This window comes from Neocloeon triangulifer, unplaced genomic scaffold (genome assembly GCF_031216515.1).
Source record: "Neocloeon triangulifer isolate White Clay Creek 2 clone unplaced genomic scaffold, ASM3121651v1 ptg000005l, whole genome shotgun sequence".
Lineage (NCBI taxonomy): Eukaryota > Metazoa > Arthropoda > Insecta > Ephemeroptera > Baetidae > Neocloeon > Neocloeon triangulifer.
The window spans coordinates 1,411,867-1,433,160 of NW_026775548.1; the positions used below are offsets into that span (position 1 = coordinate 1,411,867).

Genomic DNA, 21,294 nt, shown 5'->3' on the forward strand with positions numbered 1-21,294 from the left:
TTTTATTATTATTTAATTGTAAAGCCTAAAAACTAATAATAAAGAAATACTTTTTTTAATTTCTTCCATAGCTTAAACGTTTCCCGCTCTTATTCAAATTTCAAACACCGCCAGGCCAATCACGAACGCGTAACACGCCGCCATGTTGCTTTTACTAGACGAGTTGTAAATAAACGAGAACAACAAATTTCTACAAGATTTTGTGATGCACTTTATCCCCAAATCGTTTTAGGAATCTATTAACCACTAATTTTAAACGAAATGGATTGTTAAATGAACTTTTCAACGATCAAGTGACACAAGCAGCGTAATTCTAGCAATTATGTCCGATTTTGAGTGAGTTGAATTCAAGCATTTTTAACGACGCACAAAAATCAATGAAAGATCGGAAACAAACAACGTTTCCCTTGATAGTTGCTGTTCAGTTTTATTAACCAAACTTAAATTTACCAGGGATGACGTTTTAAATAGTGATGGGGATCTGGATTATGAAGTTTGCGAGGAAGACGAAGAAGCCTTGTTAGCCGATGACCAGGTTTATTATACTAAAATTCTATAAATCTATAAAATGTTGCTCACAATCTGTTTCTCTCTTAGGGTTCAAAAAACAGTCAAGTAGTTGATGCTCGCGAGCGAATATTGCAGCGCTCTTTGAGCAAAACTGAGGACGATTGGGAAGAAGAGGAAGACGACGACGACAATGAGGGCAGAGGTCGATTTCTCTCAGAACGAGCTCCAAATATTCAAGCAGCTCGCCCGCGAGAGGACATTCCAGACACTCTGGATCAAGTCGAGGTTCCTGAAAATGAAAATGTAAATAATAACAATAGGCGGCCTCTGAATTTCCAAAATCGTGGAAGAGGCGGCCGCAGAGGGGGGCGGTTTTTCCACAGAGGTGGTTTCCGGTAATAAAAAGCTTACATTATTAAAAATTGAATATATATTAACCAAATTAAATTCTGTTTAGTGGAAGAGGGAGAGGTGGATTTGGAATGAATGGAAATCTCAGGAGTTTGGGCGACGATGGCATGAGATTTCAGGAACACCCTCCTCCGCTGTTGAATGCTCCGTCATCAGCACCTACCAAAATATTAATAAACCCGCACTTCAAAGGGCCCAGACCTCTGCTTAGCACGCGTAAGACGAATTGAAGCAGTTTTTTATGATGTATTTAATTAAATATAAATTTCAATTCAGCCTCTCACTACCCTGAGCCAGAGGAGCCGCATCGGAAGTTTCCACCGCCATTGGTGAATAATCCTCCACCACCTGGACCAGGCTACCAGCCATACAATCCACCACTGCTACCTCCTCCGCCCCAGTATCACGAGGTAAGAAAAAATTGCTTAAATTTAAAAATTAAATTTAACATCTGTTCCAACACAGCCTCAAAGGCCATACCTGGACCAACCTCCTCCGTACAATCCACCCCCTCAGCACAGGCCACCTCCGCCACAAGACTGGGGCCAACCAGAGCCGTACTTCCCCAATCGTCAACATGGGCAACATCCCCAGGACTTTCTGCCGCCACATCGGCCACCTCCGCAGCGCCCCCCTCTGCTCCAGGGACCGCCTCCTCAGCAGCAGCCACCCTACCCAGGACCACCGCCGCACCGAGGCCCATTTCCTGGGCCACCGCAGCATCGGCCACTGCCTCCTCAGCAGTATCCCCCGGCACCCTATCAGCAGCCGCCCCCTCACCAACCACCCCCATACTCGCAACCGCCTCCACTGCAGCAGTATCAACCGCCGCCTTCGCAACTCAACTATCCGCCTCCTCCCAGTGGTCAACCGCCATACCAAATGCAAGGGCAAATGCCTCCGATGGTGAGTTGGAAAGGATTTTTTTAATTTTATAACTTGAATACAATTTTATGATTCTTAGGGACATCAACCTCCGTACTATGATGACTACAGTGGGCCTCCACCCCCAGTCTATGCAGCTCAACCAACTCTTCTTCCTCCACCCATGAAAGAAGACTTCAGGCCCTCCATCTTCCTAACAGGTCAGTTCACCATTTTTATAGTTTTAAGAAAAGACCAGATATGTTTTACTCCATTTGTTTGTTTATATTTTATTAAGTCGTATTTAAAAGAACTTCTTGCACAAAAACACAACTAGTCTGACCCAAAGGGGTGGGCTCCGTTGCGCCGTGTTCAAGTCCTCTGGGAAGAGGGATGTGCCCTTTTTCAAGTCGTGCACTTCCTCGGCCAACTGTGACCTCAGCCCTTTGTGCGTCGTCACCACGGCCAGTTGCAACTCCAAGTCTCGCACTGTTGACCTTTCCCCGAAATTCGGCGACCCCACCAGGGTCAATTCAGGTTGTTCCTCGAGACTGTTCTGGTACCACAACCCTTTGGCGTGGTACGTCCACCCCTGCCGCTGGTACTCCCGAAGTCGTACCCTCATCTGAAATCAAATTCAATTTTATTTAGTTAAAAAAAATTCTAATAAAATTCCAACCTGGTGACCGAGGGATGCCAATTTTCGTTGAAATCGGTGCGCCAGAAGGGTGTAGGCGTGTGGAATGCCGCCGGCCGCTCCTCTGGCTCCGAGAAAGCCGTTCGCAGAGGGGTGGGCCATCAGCACATCAAACTCGGCCCCAGAATCAATCACACATTTAGAGTAGTCGTCCGTCAGGTTGAAGTAGCCTGTGGAAAGGGTGATGGCCGCTCCTGCAGGCGCCGAGGCGATCAGTCTTTGGGTGACGCGGCTGTCGTTTCCCACCCCTAATTGTCTCATCTCAATGAGGGGGTAGATCACGGTGTCGTCGGTGGTTTCTGATTTCCGGTTCACCCACTGCTGATAATATTGGGAAACGTGATTGCCAGCCGCACTCACGAATTTGGCCTTTGATGACTGAAATTTGAAATTTATTAATAAGCTGAATTATAATTTTATTAGGAATTTACCTGGAAAGGGTGAAATTTCCAATTCGCATCCAAAACTGTGTTGTTGTCATTTGTTAGCTGCAGGGAAAAATCAGCCACCGTGCTTGCAAGGCCGTCCAGGAAATCGGACAGTGCGGGGCAGTCGTTGATGAGGACATACCTGTCCTGTCTGTTGGTGAAGTAGTCGTCGCTCAGGTTGGCCCCACTCACGATCACGCTGTTGTCGAAGAGGTAGATTTTCATGTGCTGAAGACCAACAACCTCATTCCAACGCTAAATCAAATATTTAATTTAAATCTAATTAATTATTTGGCAGGATATTTACTTGGGGTAGCAATTTTCGAACGATTCCGCGCAGCTCAGGGCTGTGGTAGAGAGCCACCTTTCCACCCTTGGCCGTCAGGGGCAGAAGCAGGGTTCGCGAGTTGACCTCTCCCCTGGACGCTCTTGAGAAGTCGAGCAGCACCCTGAGTCGAAGGGTCGGCAACTCTGTCAGCCTCGAGTCCAGGGTGCTGGCCAACTGGGTCGCCAGAGGTCCTGTGCCCAGGTACAGGGAGGCTAGGGTGACCCTGTGGACGGCGCCTTGGCATCTTTCGATCAGCGTCTCGTAGAACTCGGCTGGGGATCGAAGGACTCGAACCTGAGACCCGCTCAGGGAGAATCTCGGCGCCTCCTTGTCCAGCCACTCGAACTTCTCCAGGGACCGCCTCCAGGTGTTGAGGCCTCTGGAGGTGGCGCACGCTGCTGCCGTGCACAAACGCATCTCACGTCCGCTACATTGCATAAAAGTGGAATCAAATTAAATTCTAAATTTTTAAGTTTATTTTTATGGTTTGTCAAAGAAAGATGACGCAACTGTTTCAAAATCTCACCCTAATGTAGACAAGGAGTCAATTTTTTGCACTTTCTTGCCATTTCGGTTTTGGGAAAGGGTCTTGCTTGTCTGATTTTGATCCAAATCTTTGCCGTGGAGCGATCAGTAGAGCCAGAAACGCACACCAAAATATAAAACATATGATCAGAGCTTTTGCATTGATTACGGTCTGCTTAGTTTATTTTCTCTCCTGCAGATGGTGCTGTTCGTCCACTTGCAAAGGATTTTATTTGACTTTCAAAAGATTTTTTTTCTTATTTAATTTGGATTTTGATTAATTTTTTCAGAGAGGTTGGAAAGAAGACGGTCCCGTTCAAGGTCTCCATACTATGACCGCTACCGCAGAAGGTCGAGGTCTCGGTCCAGATCCTACAGTCCACCGCGTAGGTACCGAGATGACTTGCGGAGACCTCCAGCAAGACGACTCACGCCTGAGCCAATTCGAAAACCAGCCAGTCGACAGGTGAACAATTAATTAATTAATAATTTTGAACACAAATAATAATTTTGATTTCTACTTCAGTACTCGCCTCCTCCACCAATTCGGAAAAGAGAATCGAGTCCGCCTCCACGCAAACCTGCAAATCCGGAGGAGACGGCCTACCTGCAAGCCATCGAGAAGCAGAAGCAAGAAAGAGAAACCGTGTTGAAAATGAAAGCCATCAAGAGGAAACTGGAAATCGAGAAGAAGAAGAGGGACGGAGACAACGTCGTTGCATCGCCCGAGAAGAAAAGTCCGGCAGTTCCGAGTTCAGCAGCAGCCGGTCCATCGAGAGAACCAACAAAAGTCAACATATTTCCTCAGGACAATGCTAATGAAGCAGCCAAAGTTATCTTGAAGCCCAAAATAAAAGGTTAGTTTTGATTTTAGGCTCTTAATTTTATACCTAATTTTACAAATTGAAATTTCAGTGATAAAGAAAGTCGACCGAGATGATTTGCCAGTGAGAAAGATTTCACTCGTCACTAGAAATCCTGCAATTGATGAGCCATTAGTCTCAAGGGTAAATATTTATTTGTTTTTTTAACAGTTTTTTTTTACTTTTGATTTTATTTAATTCAGGCGCTAAGTAAGAATGGAGAAGACTCGTCTGTCAGGCGAATTTTCACAACAAAGAAGGACGTTGCTGGGAAAACTGTGCTGTCCGTTCTGAGAGGTGCCGAAGGACCTTCCTTAGACGATCAGTTATCAAACAAGATGATCAAGAAATCGGTCATAATTACTAAGCCGGCCAGTCAAGCTGGTCTCGCAAAAGTATGTTGTTTTCTAGTTTAATTTTTTATAAATTAATTATTTATTAAATTACAGGTGCCAGAAAACCATGTCTCTCTTGTTTCCTCAAACAAGCAAATGCGACTAGCGATTACAAAGTCGGCTAAGCAAGTCATAGCCGGTGGAGTTACTGTGGCCGTCGAAAACATATCCTTGGCCACAACCACTGAAACACTGAAAAAGATGGGTCTTGGGATGGGGTTGAAAGTAAGTTTTATCTAGAATTTTCTTATATTTATTTACATTTTTCTTGTTTAGGCTATCAAGATGAAGAAGGCTGGGAGTCAACAGATGGCCCACATGATTTTTGCCAATAGAGAGGGTGCCGAGAAGTTTGTCATGTCCAATCAGAGGAAGCTTCTTGACAATGCTGTCATTGACCTGAAAGTTCTCTAAAACACACTTTATTTTGTAGACATTTATATTCACAAGAAGCCCCAAAATTATCATCTTTTATTTTTAATGTAGGCATTTTGCATGAAAATTTTATCTTTGGAAAATTTTCAAAATTTCTCTCGTGCCAAATGCCTGCTGTTTAATATTTTGTGGTAAAATATTTCTTTTTTTTCCGAATATCATGATTTGAGCCAAGATCTGCAAAATGGACGTTCCTTTCTTTTGATCCATTTAACGCACGCTGATTAATTCAAGCGATTGTCAATTTACAAAACACAGTTACTTGCGAATCCAGTTGAATTCTTATCTCGTGAGCATTACGGTAGCAACAACAAGTGGATATTTGTTGATGAGCAGATATACACAATTAATGTAAGCCCGCTAACTAACATAGCGAGAAACTTAAAATATAAATAAATGATTATGTGTTAAAAATTTATGATTACCTTTGGTGTAAAAGGTGGAGAAATTAATGGGGCAAGAGGAATGCATTTATTGATTTTTTTTTTTAAAAGCCCCATTAATTGCAGCCTTGAGCAAATTTGTTGATTACTCTGAACCATTCATTTCTCAACTTTTGTAGCCAAACGCTGCAGTTATTTTCCAGTGTTGACAGAATCTGTGATACTTTTATATGCATTGTGTTGGTTGTTTGTCTATCCAAAATGAAATTACTACTCTGTGAAATTTTATAAATTCTGTACAATTTTACTGCTGTAAATTTTAGGTGGTCATCTTGGAATGGAGGTAAATATATAATTGTCAAATTACTCCTGCGATTGTTTTGCTGCAAATGGCGTAATGTAGATTTTAAACTAACTATTTTATGCCGCAAAAATGAGCAAAACAATTGTTATAAATTTTATATAAGTATTTTTGAACCCAATTTTATCCTACGGATCTCACTTTAAATCCCTGCCTGAGTGAGGCTTGACCTCAAACATGTCATTTTATAAAAATTTTGCTTGTTATTTTCTTGAAAGACAAGTTTCTTCTTTTTTAAAACGCTTGATTTTAGGCATTTCCAGCAAATTGTTTTAATTTTAAATTTTTGGACTCCTAAATCCTATTTTGCACGATGAACGGTTTATTTATTTTATTGGAGCAATTTGCATGAATTTTTGTGTATTAATTTTGTTCCTGCCACTTAATCTCATCCGATTTCCTCTCGCTTCCCAACAGGTGTATTCAAAAATGATCTCAAGAAAGAAGACTACTTTGTAATTTTTAGTGCCATGTTGTATTTGAATTAATGTTCAAAGCAAAACGCGCAGAATGGCACTGGCTTGCCATATATTCTGCTGAAACGAAAAAAAAATACTGGTGACTGATTTTCCACATCCGTACTCTTGTACAACCAAGGACGAGAAAAAAGTAGCCCAAGAAAATAAAAGAGACTTCCGTCAATTTCTAATTTTGATACTTAACAAAACGGCATATTTTATTTCACACAAAACTTAACACCCTAGAAATAAAAATCTACTTTGACTTTTTTTGATCCGCGATCGAGTCCTTGAGGACGGCGTGCCTGATGAAGGCCTTGTGGTTGGGGTGCAGGTTGACGGCCTCCTGGGTGCAGGCTTGGGCCAGTTCAATTTGGCCCAGGGCTTTGTGGGCTCGGGCTTTGTAGACCAAGGCTTTGAGACTGGCCGGGTTGACTCGAAGGGCCGACTTGCAATCCTCCAGCACTTTCGTGTAACATTCCAAGTGCAGGTTGGTCAGGGCTCGGTTGGTGTACAAAACGCAACTGTCCCGAACTTCATCGATGGCCTGCAGAAAATTTTTTCATTTTACCAAAATTAAATTAAATTTTTTTTCTTAAAATATTTATTTTTATTAATTATAATTTTGTTTACTTTATTGTATAGAAGAAGGGCCTTCAAATAATCTCCAGATCGAAAAGCGACGTTTGCTTCTTTTTTGTAGGTGTCGGAAACGGCCTTTCGATCTCTCCGCTCAGCCTCTCGTTTCTCCGCGTCTTCGTTGACCTTTCTCATGAACTCCTCTAAAATTTAAATCAATTTTTTTTTTCCTTTGGAACATTTTAAATTATTATTTACCAGGTGACAAGGTATGGAGATTTCCACTGTCTTTCCGATTGTCCAGCTGTTCGGCGTTCGAATTTTGACCGTCATTATTTTTTGCGTTGTTGTTCGGTTTGACGTTGATCTTTGTCCTTTCGCTTTCGAGCTTTTTCAAATATTTGTCCGCCTCTTGCATCGCCTTCGAATCAGAAGCACTCGCCTCTTTCAGCTTCTTTACAAGATCTCCTACGAAAATATTTTTAATTTAATAAATAATTTAATTTAATTGCAGAAACCTACCAACTTTGTCCACCTTTAACATGAAATCGTCAAAATCTTCATCACTCATTTTTTTCCTTTCTTGATTTTGCTCTATATATCACAGAGAGATAACAATGGTGTTAAATTTTATTTTAGTTACCAACACACATCGTGGATCGATAATAATACGTGTGGCGTTGTGCAGTAGAGGCGGGGTGTGGCTTCATCCAGTTACTATGGTAACTGCAATTTATTCGCAATACACTTGGTGTCATCGAATCCTTACAAAAATTAAATAGTTAATAACAAAAATTAACATAAAAGAAAAAATAATAAAAAATTTCCTGGTGGCGAAATTAATACTATATTGCTTAAATTTTTGCTGGAAAAATGATAAAAAGGAAAAATTATATATTTACCAGATAAAAACTTAAGCTCGTGGCTTTGCCGCTTAAAATTTAAATTGTAAAAAGGTCCTCAAAAAGAATTTTTTAATGAAGAATTTATTTATTTTTAAATTTAAAAATTTTTTCCATTTATTCAAGTAAAACTTTTAAGTAAATTAATTTTCAAATAAGTTCAAGGGAAGAAATTTGTTCGATTTCCTCTTCTAGCTTTTTTTGCTGTGGTCTGAGAAAAGGGGTGGGGGAGACGCATGGTCTCGACGCAAAAAGTAAACAAAGCTAGACAGCTCGAAAAACATACTATTTTAGAGTTAAATTTTGGAACAAAATTTGAAAGGTTTGAAGGCAGTTTTTAGGGAAATTAATGGCGAAGCAAAAGATGACCGAGACAGAGTTGAGGGAGAAATTCGCCGACCTGAGGCGAAGTGTCAGCGACTACGACGATTTGAATTTCTCGGCAATGCTAGATCTGGAGGCGAGTGCCAGAAGACTCAACGGCCTGGTCAAAAGACTCAGCCACAATCTCGCGTGAGTTTGATTTTAGCTGATTCACGTGCGAAATTAAATGTTACCTTTTCAGCAAAAGTCAGGGCAAGGAGGAGGATTTCGTCCTTCGGAAGAGAGTCAGTTCCTCCTTCATGCAGCACCAAATCGACGAACTCAACAAAATGTACAATACTCTGTAAGAACATTCTTCAATTAAAATTAAACATTAATTAATTTTTTTCTGTCAGCATAAAATTGAAGTCGCAACTAGAGCGGCTTGACACGGCCTTCAGCAACCTTCGACGAGACCTGCTCAAAGGGCTGAGCGCCGACGGTTTCTGCGGCTGCGAAAAGTACCTGAATTGCTTCAAGCAGGGCATCAACAAAGCCAGATTCTTGTAATTCATCAATTTTTATAAATTCATAATTTACTAATTGCGATTTCAGTCTTGGTAAATTGGAAATTCTTGTCGGCGACAGTCATCGATACGGGAAACAAGTTCCAATTAGTACGTTTTGGTTCAAATCAATAGAGGATTATATCATAGGTAGATTTAATACAAATAATTTGATGAAATTTTTTAATAATTCTTCCGCAGGTGCCATGCTTGAAAAAGACTTTCTCTACGTGACCCCCTACATTCCTCCAGAGCTGTACCCAACTTTGTAAATAAAAAAGGTAAAAATAATGAGAAAAATATCAAAAAGCATTTTCACATGGGAATAATTATTTTTATTTTCTATAACAACACAAAATAGAACAAGTTTAAAATAGTTTTTTTCATTTGACAGATGATTAGAAATTATTATTTTATTACAAGGGGCAAGCTTAATTAAGGGAAGAGTTTGAGATGCGAAGACTAGTCAAAGTTTTTAGTCCGACGACTTGATTAATTAATCACATGAAAGGTGTGAAATTATTTCAAAGCACATTTAATACTTTTAATTACGGCAAGAGGTATTTTCCTTAATTTGTGTTTGAACTTAAAATTTAAATATTCATATTTGTAGATCCAACCAAATGCTTTCAAGTGAGGGGAAAGGCAAAAATTTCACCCAGAAAAAAAATACTTTTTTTCGCTAAAATTTATAGCTGGAGTTTGGACTGCACGTCGTTAAGGGTGAGGGCGGATTTTTGCAGCTGGGCCGTTTCCTCGGGTTTGAGGATCTGGCGGATGACGTGGGTCACTCCGTTCTCGCCCAGGACGCAAGGGAGGGACAAAAAGACCTCGTCGTTGATTCCATGCTCACCCTGATACATTTTTAAAATTAATTCAATTCACATTTAAATTATTCTTTTCAAACCTGGACAAGGGTAGAAACTGCAAAGACGTTGTTGGTGTTTCTGAGAATGGTCTGCACCAGGGTAGCCACACTGAGACCGATGGCCCATGAAGTGTAGCCCTTCAGTTTGATCACCTCGTATGCGCTGAAAAGTTGTTTAATCAATTGATTTTAAAATTCCAAATGGAGCAAAAAAACAAATTTAATTTTATGATGTAAGAGTAAATAATTTACAAATTCTTACTGAAAAAATGCAAGTTAAAATAATAATTGAAATTATTAACCATTCTTTTTTTAATCATGTTATTTTGAATTTTGAGCAAAATGTACTTAATACAAGTTTTTCTCACCTCTGCACCACCTCTTGATGCAGCTGTGTCCAGTTTTCAGGGTCCTCATTGGTGCCGATCTTGGGGTTGAGTTCACGCAACCTGACACCAGCCACGTTCACTCCAGACCAAACAGGAACTAGAATTTTTTACTCTAATTATTTGAAATTCCTAATAATCTTAAAAATCGTCTTTTATTTGTTTTAATCCAAATTTTTTACCGCTTGTGTCTCCGTGTTCACCAACAATCCAGCCGTGGCAGCTGCTCGGAGCCAGTCCGAGGCGCTCGGACATGAGGAAACGGAACCTGGCCGAGTCCAAGTTGGTTCCGGATCCAATGACTTTATTTTTGGGCAGGCCGCTCAGCTTCCAAGCCACATAAGTCAGCACATCCACTGGCAGATCCAATTATATTTTCCATATTCAAAATTTGATTAAATTCTTACCCGGGTTGCTAACAATGAGCAGAATCGTGTTGGGGCTGTACTTGACCAGTTGGGGGATGATTCCCTTGAAAATCTCGGCGTTGCGCTGCACCAAGTTGAGACGACTTTCGCCCTCTCGCTGCCGAGCGCCGGCGGTCACAATGCAAATCTTTGACCCGGCCGTAATTGAATAATCTAATTTTTTTTTTAAATAATTTCTATTTTTTTTTTTTTTTCATTATAAAAAATTTGAACTGACCAGTGCTGGCGGTGACTTTGGCGTTTTTCATAAAGGTCAGGCCGTGCTGCAGGTCCATCATTTCACCCTTGAGCTTGTCGGCCACCATGTCGACCAGAGCAAGTTCACTTGCAATGCCCTGATTTTTTTGTTTAAAAAAAAGGTTTAATTTTACATAAATTTTAATAGGATTAAAAAATTTACTTGGTTAAGGATGCTGAAAGCAGCGGCCATTCCTACTTGACCCACTCCGACAAGTGACACTTTTGCGCCGGACGTGGTCACCGGCTCGGCGATGCATGACATAAGCTGGTCTGCGAGACTCATCTGTGGATCACAATTGCAAATTAAGTTATTATAAAATTTTCTTATAAAATAAAATTTAAAGTAAGACTGATTTTTTTTTTTAATTTTACACTTTCATTTTTAAAAGTTTGTTGGGTATAAAAGAATTTATGAATATTAAATTTTATCTTCGACACAGTATTTGAAATTGCGTCATTTGATAATAATCTTCAATTACAGCGGCACTTTTAGAAATTTGCTGACGTGCACGAATTCAGATCAGTTAAAGAGTGCGCGAAAATAAAATTGGCACACCTTCAGAAGGGAGGCCGTATTATTTTGCTCCGGCTGAATAGAGGCCGCGCAGAGAAAGTGAATCAGAAAAAGAGACGCCAATCAATGGGAAAGAGACACACACGTTAAATTGCACGTACACACCAGCGCGTTTAATGGTAAAATCTTCATAAATAATTACCTAAAATTTTAATTTAAATGTGTAATTATCAATCTATATTTCGTATAAATAAATGAGAAGTGTGAAAAGAAAAAAGAAAATTTTATGATGCAATTCACATTGAAATGTTTAAAAAAAATTACAAAACGTTTTATTTTTAAAAAAAGAAAAGAAAAGAGAACTTCCAAATTCTGCACTTTAGATTTTACATGCATTTTTAAGCTGCAAGCGGGCATCTGTAGACCAAATTAATATCATTTGACCCTTTTGACCTTGTGCGGCGCGGTGCCTAGTTGCCAAAATCGCAAGTGTCAAATAATGAAAAATAAATTAAAAAAAAAAAAACACGATTCAAACGAAGGAGAATCAGATAATTTCAGAAAATTATTTAATGCTTTTATTTCATCATTCTTAACAAAAACCATTAATTTATAATATTATTTTAACCATACTGTTTTGTGAAAGTGTCAAAATTTAAATTCGAGAATGATAAAATACAGAGATAAGATTATAATTAAATATTTCTGAAGAATTCATGACATATACTTAAATAATCCGATGAGAAACAACGCAAGATTTTAGGTTTATAGCGTGTACGTGACGCGGCGATCGCGTCAATTGCCGGTGCTCTCGCCTCTCTTAAGCAGAAATTAAAGTGCCGCAATAATTTCGACTGTAAAGATAAAAAGCAGCAAATCTCCGTCTTACCTTGCTGATAAGAATTTGGGTCGTTATCTGAGGAAGAGACTGGAATTCGTTGAGTATTTTTTGTGTTGTGACAGCCGAGCCGCTCACGCTGCCTCTTTCGTTGCTCGACTGGTGGCTCTTATATAAACGCACACGGCGGGTAGGACTCCTTCAAGGTGACCCTTGCCGGTGCACACATGCGTATTCGGTCAAAGTCAAAAGGCTCGCCTCTCTGCGTGTGCGCCGAAAGCATTTCTTTGATCGATTCGCAGGCTGGAAAAATCAGTGATGAAAATTTCATCACCAGTTGCTTTCGGAAATTTTCCAGAGAATTGCATGATCTATTAAATGAAACGATTTTTATTTTTTTAATTCATGTTCGTTTATTGAATATAATTTTTCTCTCTTAGATCCATGGCGCGACGATTAAAAACAAAAATTTCCGCGGCTCCACTTCTAAAGATTTGATTTTCACTCTGTTCACCGATATTTCAATTTTTAGTGGTTTTTGTATTTTTTTTTATATATATATAGGTTGATTAAATTCAACAAGTAGCGGCGCAGCCCAGGCCAGTCGATGGCCGCTTCGGCTCGTCTCTTCTTTTTTACTTCGTCGTCTTGAGTGAGGAAAACTACTTTAACTCATATACTGTGGATCGGTATTAATTAATATTTAAATCAACTAAAATTAATTCAACATCAAACACAACATATTCAATTACACTGGAGAGGGCAACGAAACACGCATATAATCATGGCTTCGGGATTTACACACACCTAGGTTGGCAATCTCGGGGGCGAATATATGATATTAATTTCGTTCAGCACCGACCAATCTGCTCACTCTCTTTTTCTATCAAAACCGAGACATGTACGTGCCAAACCACTCATTAAAAACGAAATGCAGTGAAATGTATGATACAAGAGGACTCGATGAAATCAAATTAATTAATTTAGCAGCCGCGAGCGCGCGGCTGGAAATCACAACTTTGGCATTTAGGATGTCCATTTCGTGGAATATAAATTGATACATCATGGATGATTCGATTCCGCCTGGGACCACGTACGTGTGCTCCGTAGAAAAATAAAAGTTTGGGCCCTTCTGCGATTCAGCACTCGAGCGATATAAATGCAAAATTATTACAAGCCGATGCCAATATTGTGCGAATGCAAAGCCAATCAACGCAAGTGGTAAAAATCAAAGTCATCAAGTCTTTGCAACAATAAGAGCAGAAATTTTAACCATCACTGCTGTAAAGACTCAATTTTTCAATAAGGATGCCTTAAATACACATAATTCCTAATCAGAATTTAATGTCTGCCCTCGGGATTAAAAATATTCAAATTAAACTTTTGGTGCAAAGTACGATTTTTCGGTAAACAAATCTCCTCTCCTTTCCAAATTAACAAATAATCTGACTTTTTTTTTCATTTTCTTTGAAATGCTGCATTATACGATAAGTGTAAGACTTGTCAGTGGAAATCGTTTCGGAGGCACTTTTTGATAATCTAGATTGCATTCCACGGAAATTCTCGCTTAAAAGGTAAAACTGAAAGAAACAGAAGCGGAGGAATCTAGGCTAGTGGCCCCAGGAGACGCGCGGAATGCAAAACAGGCGAGCTTGGAGCGGCCAGACAACGGTGTGTCAGTCTGTGATCACGTACGGCCACACAAGGAACGGCTTCGCGTCGTACGAGCGGCGCCACACGGGCTCGTGCCACTCCTTGAAGGCCTGCTCAGTCTTGTCACCCTCCCCCTCCTCCTCCTCCCGGGTGCCCGTGACCCCCTCGATCGGGTCGCCGGCCAGCACCTGCTCGATCAGAGCCTCCGGAGGCGGTTGGGGGCTGCGTTCTGGGGGCGGCTCCTCTTCCTCCTGGTCCTCCTCCAGCACGGACAGGTCGATCGGAGGCAGCGAGGACAAGATTTCGGCAACCCGCCGCGTGGTTGGCGATCCCGGGGCCAAAATTACCTCGGGAACCACCTTTGGGGGCGCAACTGGTCGCTCGTTCTCGGCCTGCGAGTTCAGGAATTTGGCCAGGTGCTCGGTTTTGCTGCGGCGGAAGTCGTCGGCGTCCGTGTTGGGCGCCGTCAGCGCGACGACGCTGCCGCCTCCATCACGATGCTTCAGGTCTTGCAGCAGCTCCTGCGTGGTCTTGACGCGCCGACCCATCTGCGCCATCTTGGCCTGAAGAAAACCAGAGTGTTAGAAAAGAGAGTTCAAACGAAATGATCAAATTGGCCTAAATTTTAGATTTTTTTTTTTAAGAAAAAAGTCATAATTGAAATTATCTTTATCTGCTTTAGGTGGATGATTTTGCAGAAGGTATAATTTTTTTAGTTTTCTGCAACTTCCAGTTCATTTCTAAATATTTTGTATTTTTTTACTTAATCTGTGAATGAAATACTGAACGGAACTTATGAGACCATTTTGTACAAAATTTTAGGCTAATTTGCTGTCAAGAAGGGTCTCTGTGAAATTTCCAAAATTACTTTGACAATATCAGTGTCTGCGACTAGAGATGATGTGGAGGCCGGAGGCGGTGGAGGCTGCAAGGTGGAGGCTGAGCTTGATGTGCTGCTTGAGCTGTGCTTGCTCTTCTTGACTAAGTCTAGGTTAGGCACTAGGGGGCTGATCGAGGCACTTTCTTTAGTGCAGCAGCCGTTGACTCGCTGCTGCTTCCCTGGGGTCGGACCTGAGGCGGCGGCCGCCTCCGCCCCCTCCAGATTCTCTTTCCGGAGGCGTTTGTTGCTGGCATGTGTGCGGCCGACTGGCTCCAGCCGAGGGGAGGCGGTTCGGCTCAACTGGGGGCTGCTCGGCACCGAAGGCAGGCGCCGCAGACCAGGACTCGAACTGCTGGCCGTCGACATTGCTGGAGAGGTCAGGGTTGACCTGCATGACCTGACACGATAAACACAAAGTTTTAGTTTAAAAAATATGTTGAACGTAATTTAAGATTAAAAATAACGAAATGGAAAAATTAAAATGAAATATATTACAAAAATACTTTTTTTTTACAGAGAGAAATTATCATTTAGTTTAATTTTTTTTTCAAAACAGTTTATACTGAAAAAAATATTACTTGTGTGTCCCTCCTGGTCCAGGTCCTGTGATGTTGGTGCTGTTGGAGCCGTTCAGCGTGGCAAGAGGCTCGAGGGGTGGCGTCGAAGTCACAGGCGCCGCGCCACCCCCGCCTGGCACGATCATGCTCCTCCACCTTCGAAGCAGGTCCTTGGCCCTTTTGGCCAGGGCTTCGTTGTTCGTTTTGCGTCGGAATTCATTGATGTGCTTGCCCAGTCGTGTTACCTGACGGAAGTTTTTTTTTTTTAATAAAATTTAAATAATACAAATTTACGAATTACCTCCAAGGACTCCTTTGTCATATGCGTCTTCTCCAAGATTGTTATGACTTCCAAAACGGCGCCCATATCAACAACCTGAGCAAAACAGAAAATAATATTAATTTAAAATAACTTTTGTAATTAAAAATGTTTAAAATCGGCATTTTTTTAAATTCATACCAAATTTTTATTTTATGAAATAAATAAGCTTATCTTGAAAATATATCATTTTATCGTTTCCTTCCTTCTAATAAAAAAATTAAAGGATAGTTTTCAATGACGTTTATCAGCGCTTTTCAGACTTTTGAACTGTTTTTTTTTTGTCCGTCTTTCTTTCCGACGCTTTGGATTTCCATGTTTTGTAATAATACATAAATTTAACAATTCTCATTGCCATGCAAAAAGAAACCCCCCATCTTTCTTTGCGTCGGGAGAGAATTGAAACGAGTCGCGACGAGCGTGCGCATGTGACCGGCGGGCCGTGGCGTGGCGCTCCGTGGGTCCTGCTATGGCAGGCCCTCGGCCAGTACTAGAGCTGCCAAGATTGCTCGGCGTCTGGCCGCGAGAGGCCGCGTGCGCATGCGCCAGTCGGAGGCCCGTGGACACCAGCGCACCACATCTCTCCGCACTTTCAACTTTGCGGCCCAATTTGACAGGTAAATCGCGCCCCTCGGGGTCCGAACCGGTTCTCCGCCGGCGGGGCCCGCCTCCGGGGGCGGGCTGGAGGCGGCCCGGCCCCCGGAGTGCCTTGTGAGCCGCGAAAGGCGGCTGCGAAAAACGCTGTGTCAGACGACTTTCTAGGGGGCCGCGTTTGGGCCGTTTTGCGGGGCTCGGGGGCCCGGTCGGCGCCCAGCTTACATTATATTCGGAATCCAGAGCCTTTAGCAATCTATCTTTGATCTCCGGTGGGCTGTGCTGCATCAGGGCGAAGGGAACTGGCGCCTGAGTGTGGATCCGCGAGGCACGTTCCTCTCGGGCCCTCGATGGCGGACATACGACTGCTCGTTGCTCCTCATCGCCACCCGACGGGCTAGTTCACTAGCGCTCCGGCAGGAGCCGCCAACCGGCCTCCGCCTCGACCTGCATTGCTACCAACCCACCGGGATGAAATTCTCAAAATTCTTAATTAACTTTTACCTTAAAAATCCAAATTTACCTTTCAATAATCAAATTTTTTATTATTTAAAATGTACTGATTAATTTTAAATTGATTTTTTTCATAAATTCTTTGAAATTTGCAGTGAATGCATAAATGTTGAATTTCCGTCCTGTTGGCAGCTTTAAGAGTGACGTCAGCGTCCTCAGCCGAGGTTGGCCGATGCAAATCGCGCTTCGTCGGTTCGCATCGCAGTATATAAGGCGACGAGGGCTCCCTATTAAATGGTAGAAACGTCAGCCACTTTGGGAAGCAGGGTCTGTGTCCCACTTCGCCTCGTGTCACGACACACGCTGCTCTGACGAAAGCGTGTCTCGCAAGAGCAGCCGGAAAAATCACCATTTTCAGCCCCAAATTAACGCGCTCTGCAAATTTTGCTTCAGTTTATAATTCTTAAAAAAAAAACTACTACGTATGTACGTGTGACGCAACACAATCGAGGAGAGCCGCCTGCGACACGGGCTGGATTGCGCACCTCGTGCAAAAAAAAAATAATGCCAAAGGCGAGAGAGTGCGAGCTGCGCTTAGTTTGAACTAGTTTCGAAATGTTTGTAATCGTGGCGATGGCAATTCTACACCTTTAAGATTTAAGACAATTTAAGATACATGTATTCCGTTAATTGCTCAAAAAGAATTGGTGAAAACAAATGAAATTATTTAAAAATCAATTCAATTAAAAAAAAAAATGAAATAATTTTTTCAGCAAAAAAAGTTAATAAACATTTTTAAATAATGTATACAAAATTTACTGTAAATAATATAATTTTTTTCATTCAAACTTAAAATTCAAATTAATTTAAATTGTATTATTTACTTCTGATTCAAAGAATTTACGAGAATATTTTGGACATTTTTAAACTTATTATTATTTAAATTTTAATGATAATGTCTGATTAATCTTATTTATTATAATTTTATTTTATTCACTTTTTTAATAAAAAAATGAGTATAAAAGTAATTTTTTTTTGTCTCTTTACTCGACATAATTGAACTGGTCTGTTTTTTTTCCGCTTTCCTTCTCAACTCTTGACCGACTTAACGACTGTTTTTGCCTTTTCCGTGTCTTCTGTTGCTTGTCTTGGAACAAAAATTGCAAGTCTCTCTTTAACTGTTACAGATGCTGCCACCTAACGGGTCTCGTCGAACTGCGATGCCCAAGAAGTGATTTGACCACGCCCACCTCCGTCACACACAGCCTGGTGTGCAATAACAACAACGCATTTCCTCAAAAATTATTGAATTCGAGAAATTCGCAAAATTCAAAGTACGATGACGTCCGTCTGAGCACCGAGAATGTCCTCCTCCGTGACACGCATGGTGGGCACCGCCACCGTCAGGGCCGTCAAAGGTCGCAAGCTCGTTCCTCAGAGGGCTGCCCTTGTGTTGGTAAATTATTACTTTTTTGATTATGTAATGACAACAAAAAATTATTGATTTATATTAAATTAACTTTCTTTTTAGACCAAGTTGAAATGAAAAACATTTCCAATCAAATGTTTACGTACCGATAAAATTAAAATCACCACTCGTACTTTTCCCTCAGGTGAGGGGACATTTTTTTTTCTTCTCAAGGCTGAGAACTACAAATTCAGTCACGAAAAAACCACAACCATCCCCGTATGGATTGCATCATGCTCAGCTATTTATTTCTTTCGATGCACCAATATAAAACCAATATCAAAAGTTTTAATTATATTGACTTCCTGAAAACATGCAACTATACGGGTTTTTTCAGCTTGCACAACTGGCTATTTATATTGATCAGTTCTAATTTAGCAGATTGCAATATTTAAAATGCATTTCGCTTGTCAAACTCAAATTAGATTTTAATCTGATTTCAATGGCGGCCTGTGATGAGATCCAATTAATTCAGAAAATTGCCCCTTCGAAGTGATTATGCATTTTCTATCACTTTTTTTTTAGAATTTTTATTGTGACTTGAAATCTAATTTTTCTGTTGCAGACGCAGAGTGCTGTGAATAAGCTTAAGGAAATCCTGGAGAGTAAAAAAGAATTCGTAAGAACTTGAGATGTTTAAATCTGCAACATTTAGTAAAATTTTTACGTTTATCCACAGATAGGGGTGCGTGTCGGAGTAAAGCAGCGTGGTTGCAATGGTCTCAGCTACACTCTTGATTACGCAACAGAGAAGGAAAAATTGGACGAGGAAGTTTGCCAAGATGGTAATTTTTTTTTTAAATTCGAAAGACTTTTGAATTTTTTAACAAAACGTGTATTTATACTGATAACAATTCAATTTAACGTGATTTCAATGTGAGACGCGGACGCTTTTCTTAAAAGAAGAAAAACCACGTGATTAAAATCAAAAACAGCAAAAGACCAAAAAGAAATTTTCCGTGTCCACGATTTTTCCCCAATTCGATTATAGTTGTTCGATTTCTCAGTCGTTTCAAAGACTCCACTAGAATAAGAAATCACAACAAATATTAACATTTTAGTGTTTTTAAAAAGAAAAATGAGTAAAAATTTAAACTTACTTTCGTTGATTATTTGGGCCACTTGGTTCTCGTTTGCAATACTTTGCCTTTTTTCTGCTCGCCAGCCTGGTCCGAAGTCGATTTTGGAAACAAGCTTAGGCACAACTATGTATTTGCCTGAGTGAGACAAAATTTTCATTTAAAATAAATTTTTAATTTTTTCACTTATAATTAACTCGCCATTTCTCTTTACAACTTGATCAAGTCCTTCCACCTCATCCGACATTTTACTCTGAACTGACAAAGCTTCGCATTTTTATCACAATTTCGAAATTCTCCAAATTCCGATAAGACATTCTTTTCCGTGCTGTTGCAGGTGTGAAAGTTTTCATCGACAAGAAGGCGCAACTGACCCTCTTAGGCACGGAGATGGACTATGTCGAAGCAAAACTGTCTTCGGAGTTTGTCTTCAACAACCCCAACATCAAGGGCACGTGTGGCTGCGGCGAAAGCTTCTCCATTTAATGGACTGGCAAAAAAAAAATGAGAAAAGATTGTTAGTCTGCCCGTAAATAGATGTTTGGTTGTTGGATAAGCTGCGTTGTTATTTCGAGGAGTGCGCAACGGCCGCTCCGAACATGTGATGCTAGTCAAGTAGAGTGAATAATACAAACTGACTGGAGGTAAGAATAAAAATAATGTTGATTTATTTGGTTAAAAAATCGAATTTCATTTAACAGAAAGAACATTCAAAACCAGGTTTATCCAAAATTGACAACTACTTTAAAAATTAAAAAAAAAAAAAAAAAAAACAGCATTTTAGAATTTTGTGCATGATAAGAGCAGAATAGGATATATTTTGAACCCATCATCATCAACTATATTTAAAGAATAAAAAAAAAAATACTTTTCATCTGAAATTTTTACGAAACAAGCTCAAATTTATTTTATTAAAGATTTTTTATTTTTGTACATGCAGGGGCAGTTAAAAATAATTGACAACCCAAATTTTTCTATTCAACTCAGAGCGAATTATTTGGGATTGAGGTGGCACCAAAAAAATAAGTGGTTGCTCTTCTCTGGCTAGACAGACGCTAAAAATCGGCAAAAATTTGTGTCATGAGACAAACGAGGGCAGAATCATATCATTTCTTGACGTCCTCAATTTTTCACTTGAGACGTGAGTGTCGTTTCTGCTAATCCGCACAACGTAAGGAAAACAGCGCAACTGCTTGCGCGGGCGGGTTAATGGATTATCCCGGAAACGCGCGGAAAAGAGGAGCGCAGAGGCTGCTGAAAGAAGCTTTGAAATTTCATTTAATGATTTTTGGCCTGCAATTAGTCGCTCTAGGGTTGCTCGTGGTTCAGTGACCGAGCTAGCGACATTTTAATCATTCAATTTCATACATTTCAAGACGACTTCCGTCTAGTTAGCAATTAGCGGTCTCTTTATTTTCTGCTGTGATTAATCTAGGGCTGGAAATGCCCTCGCAAGTATTACGGTTTATTTCCTCAAAATTTTCTCGCTATGTACAAATAATAGTTTATTGTTAATTTATGTATTCGTGAGGAGAAAAAAATGAATTTGGTATTATTTCCAATAAAAAAGCAAATGACTTTTCCATTAAATATTATTTTTAATTTCTCAAAATAAACAATTTTAAACGGAAAAATGAATTAAATAATTCAATTGAAATAGAGCTTTTTTTCTCTATATTTTGATAAAAAAAAAAATGATGCGGCAGTGACTTCCTCCGTGGAAATGGAAACCTGCTGCAAACATCACTACCTGTCTATTTTCTCAAAATATATATAAAAAAAAGATGTATTCTGAAAAGCAAGTATGAATTACGAGAACAATTAAAGTCATTTTGCAATATGAGTGGAAACGGACAGGGTGACTCGGTTCAAGGTCCGCCAGCCGAGATTAAGTTTGATTATGTCATTATCGAAACAAATTTCAAAGACACGCTAAACAACCCCCATTGAATGCAAATCAAAGCCTGCGACTTCCGAACACGCAGACAAAACAGGACTCCCGCGGTGGC

General features: G+C 40.4%; 7 protein-coding genes across 10 annotated transcripts; 3 read left to right on the top strand and 4 right to left on the bottom strand.

Annotated features, from left to right (window-relative positions):
- The first annotated feature begins 150 nt into the window (after positions 1-150).
- LOC132193900 (uncharacterized) lies at positions 151-6,861 on the top strand. The gene is made up of 13 exons (XM_059614846.1): positions 151-336; positions 454-535; positions 598-905; positions 968-1,137; positions 1,198-1,331; positions 1,387-1,827; positions 1,886-2,006; positions 4,054-4,229; positions 4,290-4,620; positions 4,679-4,770; positions 4,830-5,021; positions 5,076-5,246; positions 5,298-6,861. Exons 1-13 carry the CDS (start codon positions 323-325, stop codon positions 5,433-5,435), a joined length of 2,370 nt encoding a protein of 789 aa, XP_059470829.1. The 5' UTR covers positions 151-322; the 3' UTR covers positions 5,436-6,861.
- On the bottom strand, positions 2,048-3,918 carry LOC132193830 (CDP-diacylglycerol--glycerol-3-phosphate 3-phosphatidyltransferase, mitochondrial). The gene is made up of 5 exons (XM_059614744.1): positions 3,765-3,918; positions 3,218-3,665; positions 2,914-3,165; positions 2,465-2,860; positions 2,048-2,410 (listed from the first exon to the last, which is right to left on the bottom strand). Exons 2-5 carry the CDS (start codon positions 3,653-3,655, stop codon positions 2,090-2,092), a joined length of 1,407 nt encoding a protein of 468 aa, XP_059470727.1. The 5' UTR covers positions 3,656-3,665; positions 3,765-3,918; the 3' UTR covers positions 2,048-2,089.
- LOC132193901 (tetratricopeptide repeat protein 12-like) lies at positions 6,734-7,910 on the bottom strand. 3 transcript variants are annotated; one of them, XM_059614848.1, is made up of 5 exons: positions 7,889-7,907; positions 7,760-7,831; positions 7,496-7,705; positions 7,292-7,440; positions 6,734-7,205 (listed from the first exon to the last, which is right to left on the bottom strand). In XM_059614848.1, exons 2-5 carry the CDS (start codon positions 7,806-7,808, stop codon positions 6,915-6,917), a joined length of 699 nt encoding a protein of 232 aa, XP_059470831.1. In that variant the 5' UTR covers positions 7,809-7,831; positions 7,889-7,907; the 3' UTR covers positions 6,734-6,914. The 3 variants fall into 3 exon arrangements, with proteins under 3 accessions (XP_059470831.1, XP_059470832.1, XP_059470830.1); XM_059614849.1 differs by having other exon boundaries at positions 7,885-7,902; XM_059614847.1 differs by having other exon boundaries at positions 7,760-7,910.
- Positions 7,911-8,372: 462 nt separating this feature from the next.
- LOC132193942 (uncharacterized) lies at positions 8,373-9,353 on the top strand. Its single transcript, XM_059614919.1, has 5 exons — positions 8,373-8,652; positions 8,705-8,806; positions 8,859-9,008; positions 9,058-9,158; positions 9,210-9,353. Exons 1-5 carry the CDS (start codon positions 8,489-8,491, stop codon positions 9,278-9,280), a joined length of 588 nt encoding a protein of 195 aa, XP_059470902.1. The 5' UTR covers positions 8,373-8,488; the 3' UTR covers positions 9,281-9,353.
- Positions 9,321-12,456, bottom strand: LOC132193941 (L-lactate dehydrogenase). Of its 2 annotated transcripts, none has more exons than XM_059614916.1 (8): positions 12,334-12,456; positions 11,091-11,213; positions 10,908-11,025; positions 10,670-10,843; positions 10,445-10,618; positions 10,245-10,362; positions 9,916-10,039; positions 9,321-9,862 (listed from the first exon to the last, which is right to left on the bottom strand). In XM_059614916.1, exons 2-8 carry the CDS (start codon positions 11,211-11,213, stop codon positions 9,698-9,700), a joined length of 996 nt encoding a protein of 331 aa, XP_059470899.1. In that variant the 5' UTR covers positions 12,334-12,456; the 3' UTR covers positions 9,321-9,697. The 2 variants fall into 2 exon arrangements, with proteins under 2 accessions (XP_059470899.1, XP_059470901.1); XM_059614918.1 differs by lacking the exon at positions 12,334-12,456 and adding an exon at positions 12,172-12,277.
- A 232-nt stretch (positions 12,457-12,688) lies between these two features.
- LOC132193841 (mediator of RNA polymerase II transcription subunit 26) lies at positions 12,689-16,698 on the bottom strand. Its single transcript, XM_059614761.1, has 5 exons — positions 16,511-16,698; positions 15,674-15,748; positions 15,394-15,617; positions 14,804-15,212; positions 12,689-14,498 (listed from the first exon to the last, which is right to left on the bottom strand). The coding sequence occupies exons 1-5, from the start codon at positions 16,571-16,573 to the stop codon at positions 13,959-13,961; spliced, it is 1,311 nt and encodes a 436-aa protein (XP_059470744.1). The 5' UTR covers positions 16,574-16,698; the 3' UTR covers positions 12,689-13,958.
- On the top strand, positions 16,170-19,968 carry LOC132193842 (iron-sulfur cluster assembly 1 homolog, mitochondrial). The gene is made up of 5 exons (XM_059614763.1): positions 16,170-16,308; positions 17,926-18,194; positions 18,772-18,825; positions 18,886-18,991; positions 19,623-19,968. The coding sequence occupies exons 2-5, from the start codon at positions 18,102-18,104 to the stop codon at positions 19,769-19,771; spliced, it is 402 nt and encodes a 133-aa protein (XP_059470746.1). The 5' UTR covers positions 16,170-16,308; positions 17,926-18,101; the 3' UTR covers positions 19,772-19,968.
- Positions 19,969-21,294: the final 1,326 nt, after the last annotated feature.

What these genes read in the sequence shown, in the direction of transcription:
- LOC132193900 (XM_059614846.1), top strand. An exon ending in TTCCACAGAGGTGGTTTCCG is followed by an intron (nt 906 to 967) that starts GTAATAAAAAGC and finishes AATTCTGTTTAG; the next exon opens with TGGAAGAGGGAGAGGTGGAT. An exon ending in GTCAAGCTGGTCTCGCAAAA is followed by an intron (nt 5,022 to 5,075) that starts GTATGTTGTTTT and finishes ATTAAATTACAG; the next exon opens with GTGCCAGAAAACCATGTCTC.
- LOC132193830 (XM_059614744.1), bottom strand. Translation starts at nt 3,655, where the DNA reads ATGCGTTTGTGCACGGCAGCAGCGTGCGCCACCTCCAGAGGCCTCAAC. An exon ending in GGAAATTTCACCCTTTCCAG is followed by an intron (nt 2,861 to 2,913) that starts GTAAATTCCTAA and finishes TTCAAATTTCAG; the next exon opens with TCATCAAAGGCCAAATTCGT. An exon ending in TGGCATCCCTCGGTCACCAG is followed by an intron (nt 2,411 to 2,464) that starts GTTGGAATTTTA and finishes ATTTGATTTCAG; the next exon opens with ATGAGGGTACGACTTCGGGA.
- LOC132193901 (XM_059614847.1), bottom strand. Translation starts at nt 7,808, where the DNA reads ATGAGTGATGAAGATTTTGACGATTTCATGTTAAAGGTGGACAAAGTT. An exon ending in TCTCCATACCTTGTCACCTG is followed by an intron (nt 7,441 to 7,495) that starts GTAAATAATAAT and finishes TTTAAATTTTAG; the next exon opens with AGGAGTTCATGAGAAAGGTC. An exon ending in CCCTTCTTCTATACAATAAA is followed by an intron (nt 7,206 to 7,291) that starts GTAAACAAAATT and finishes AATTTTCTGCAG; the next exon opens with GCCATCGATGAAGTTCGGGA.
- LOC132193942 (XM_059614919.1), top strand. Translation starts at nt 8,489, where the DNA reads ATGGCGAAGCAAAAGATGACCGAGACAGAGTTGAGGGAGAAATTCGCC. An exon ending in AGACTCAGCCACAATCTCGC is followed by an intron (nt 8,653 to 8,704) that starts GTGAGTTTGATT and finishes TTACCTTTTCAG; the next exon opens with CAAAAGTCAGGGCAAGGAGG. An exon ending in ATCAACAAAGCCAGATTCTT is followed by an intron (nt 9,009 to 9,057) that starts GTAATTCATCAA and finishes TTGCGATTTCAG; the next exon opens with TCTTGGTAAATTGGAAATTC.
- LOC132193941 (XM_059614916.1), bottom strand. Translation starts at nt 11,213, where the DNA reads ATGAGTCTCGCAGACCAGCTTATGTCATGCATCGCCGAGCCGGTGACC. An exon ending in CTTTCAGCATCCTTAACCAA is followed by an intron (nt 11,026 to 11,090) that starts GTAAATTTTTTA and finishes CAAAAAAATCAG; the next exon opens with GGCATTGCAAGTGAACTTGC. An exon ending in CATCAAGAGGTGGTGCAGAG is followed by an intron (nt 10,040 to 10,244) that starts GTGAGAAAAACT and finishes ACAACTTTTCAG; the next exon opens with CGCATACGAGGTGATCAAAC.
- LOC132193841 (XM_059614761.1), bottom strand. Translation starts at nt 16,573, where the DNA reads ATGCAGCACAGCCCACCGGAGATCAAAGATAGATTGCTAAAGGCTCTG. An exon ending in CTCTGGATTCCGAATATAAT is followed by an intron (nt 15,749 to 16,510) that starts GTAAGCTGGGCG and finishes TGTTTTGCTCAG; the next exon opens with GTTGTTGATATGGGCGCCGT. An exon ending in GGACCAGGAGGGACACACAA is followed by an intron (nt 15,213 to 15,393) that starts GTAATATTTTTT and finishes TTATCGTGTCAG; the next exon opens with GTCATGCAGGTCAACCCTGA.
- LOC132193842 (XM_059614763.1), top strand. Translation starts at nt 18,102, where the DNA reads ATGTCCTCCTCCGTGACACGCATGGTGGGCACCGCCACCGTCAGGGCC. An exon ending in TGGAGAGTAAAAAAGAATTC is followed by an intron (nt 18,826 to 18,885) that starts GTAAGAACTTGA and finishes GTTTATCCACAG; the next exon opens with ATAGGGGTGCGTGTCGGAGT. An exon ending in CGAGGAAGTTTGCCAAGATG is followed by an intron (nt 18,992 to 19,622) that starts GTAATTTTTTTT and finishes GTGCTGTTGCAG; the next exon opens with GTGTGAAAGTTTTCATCGAC.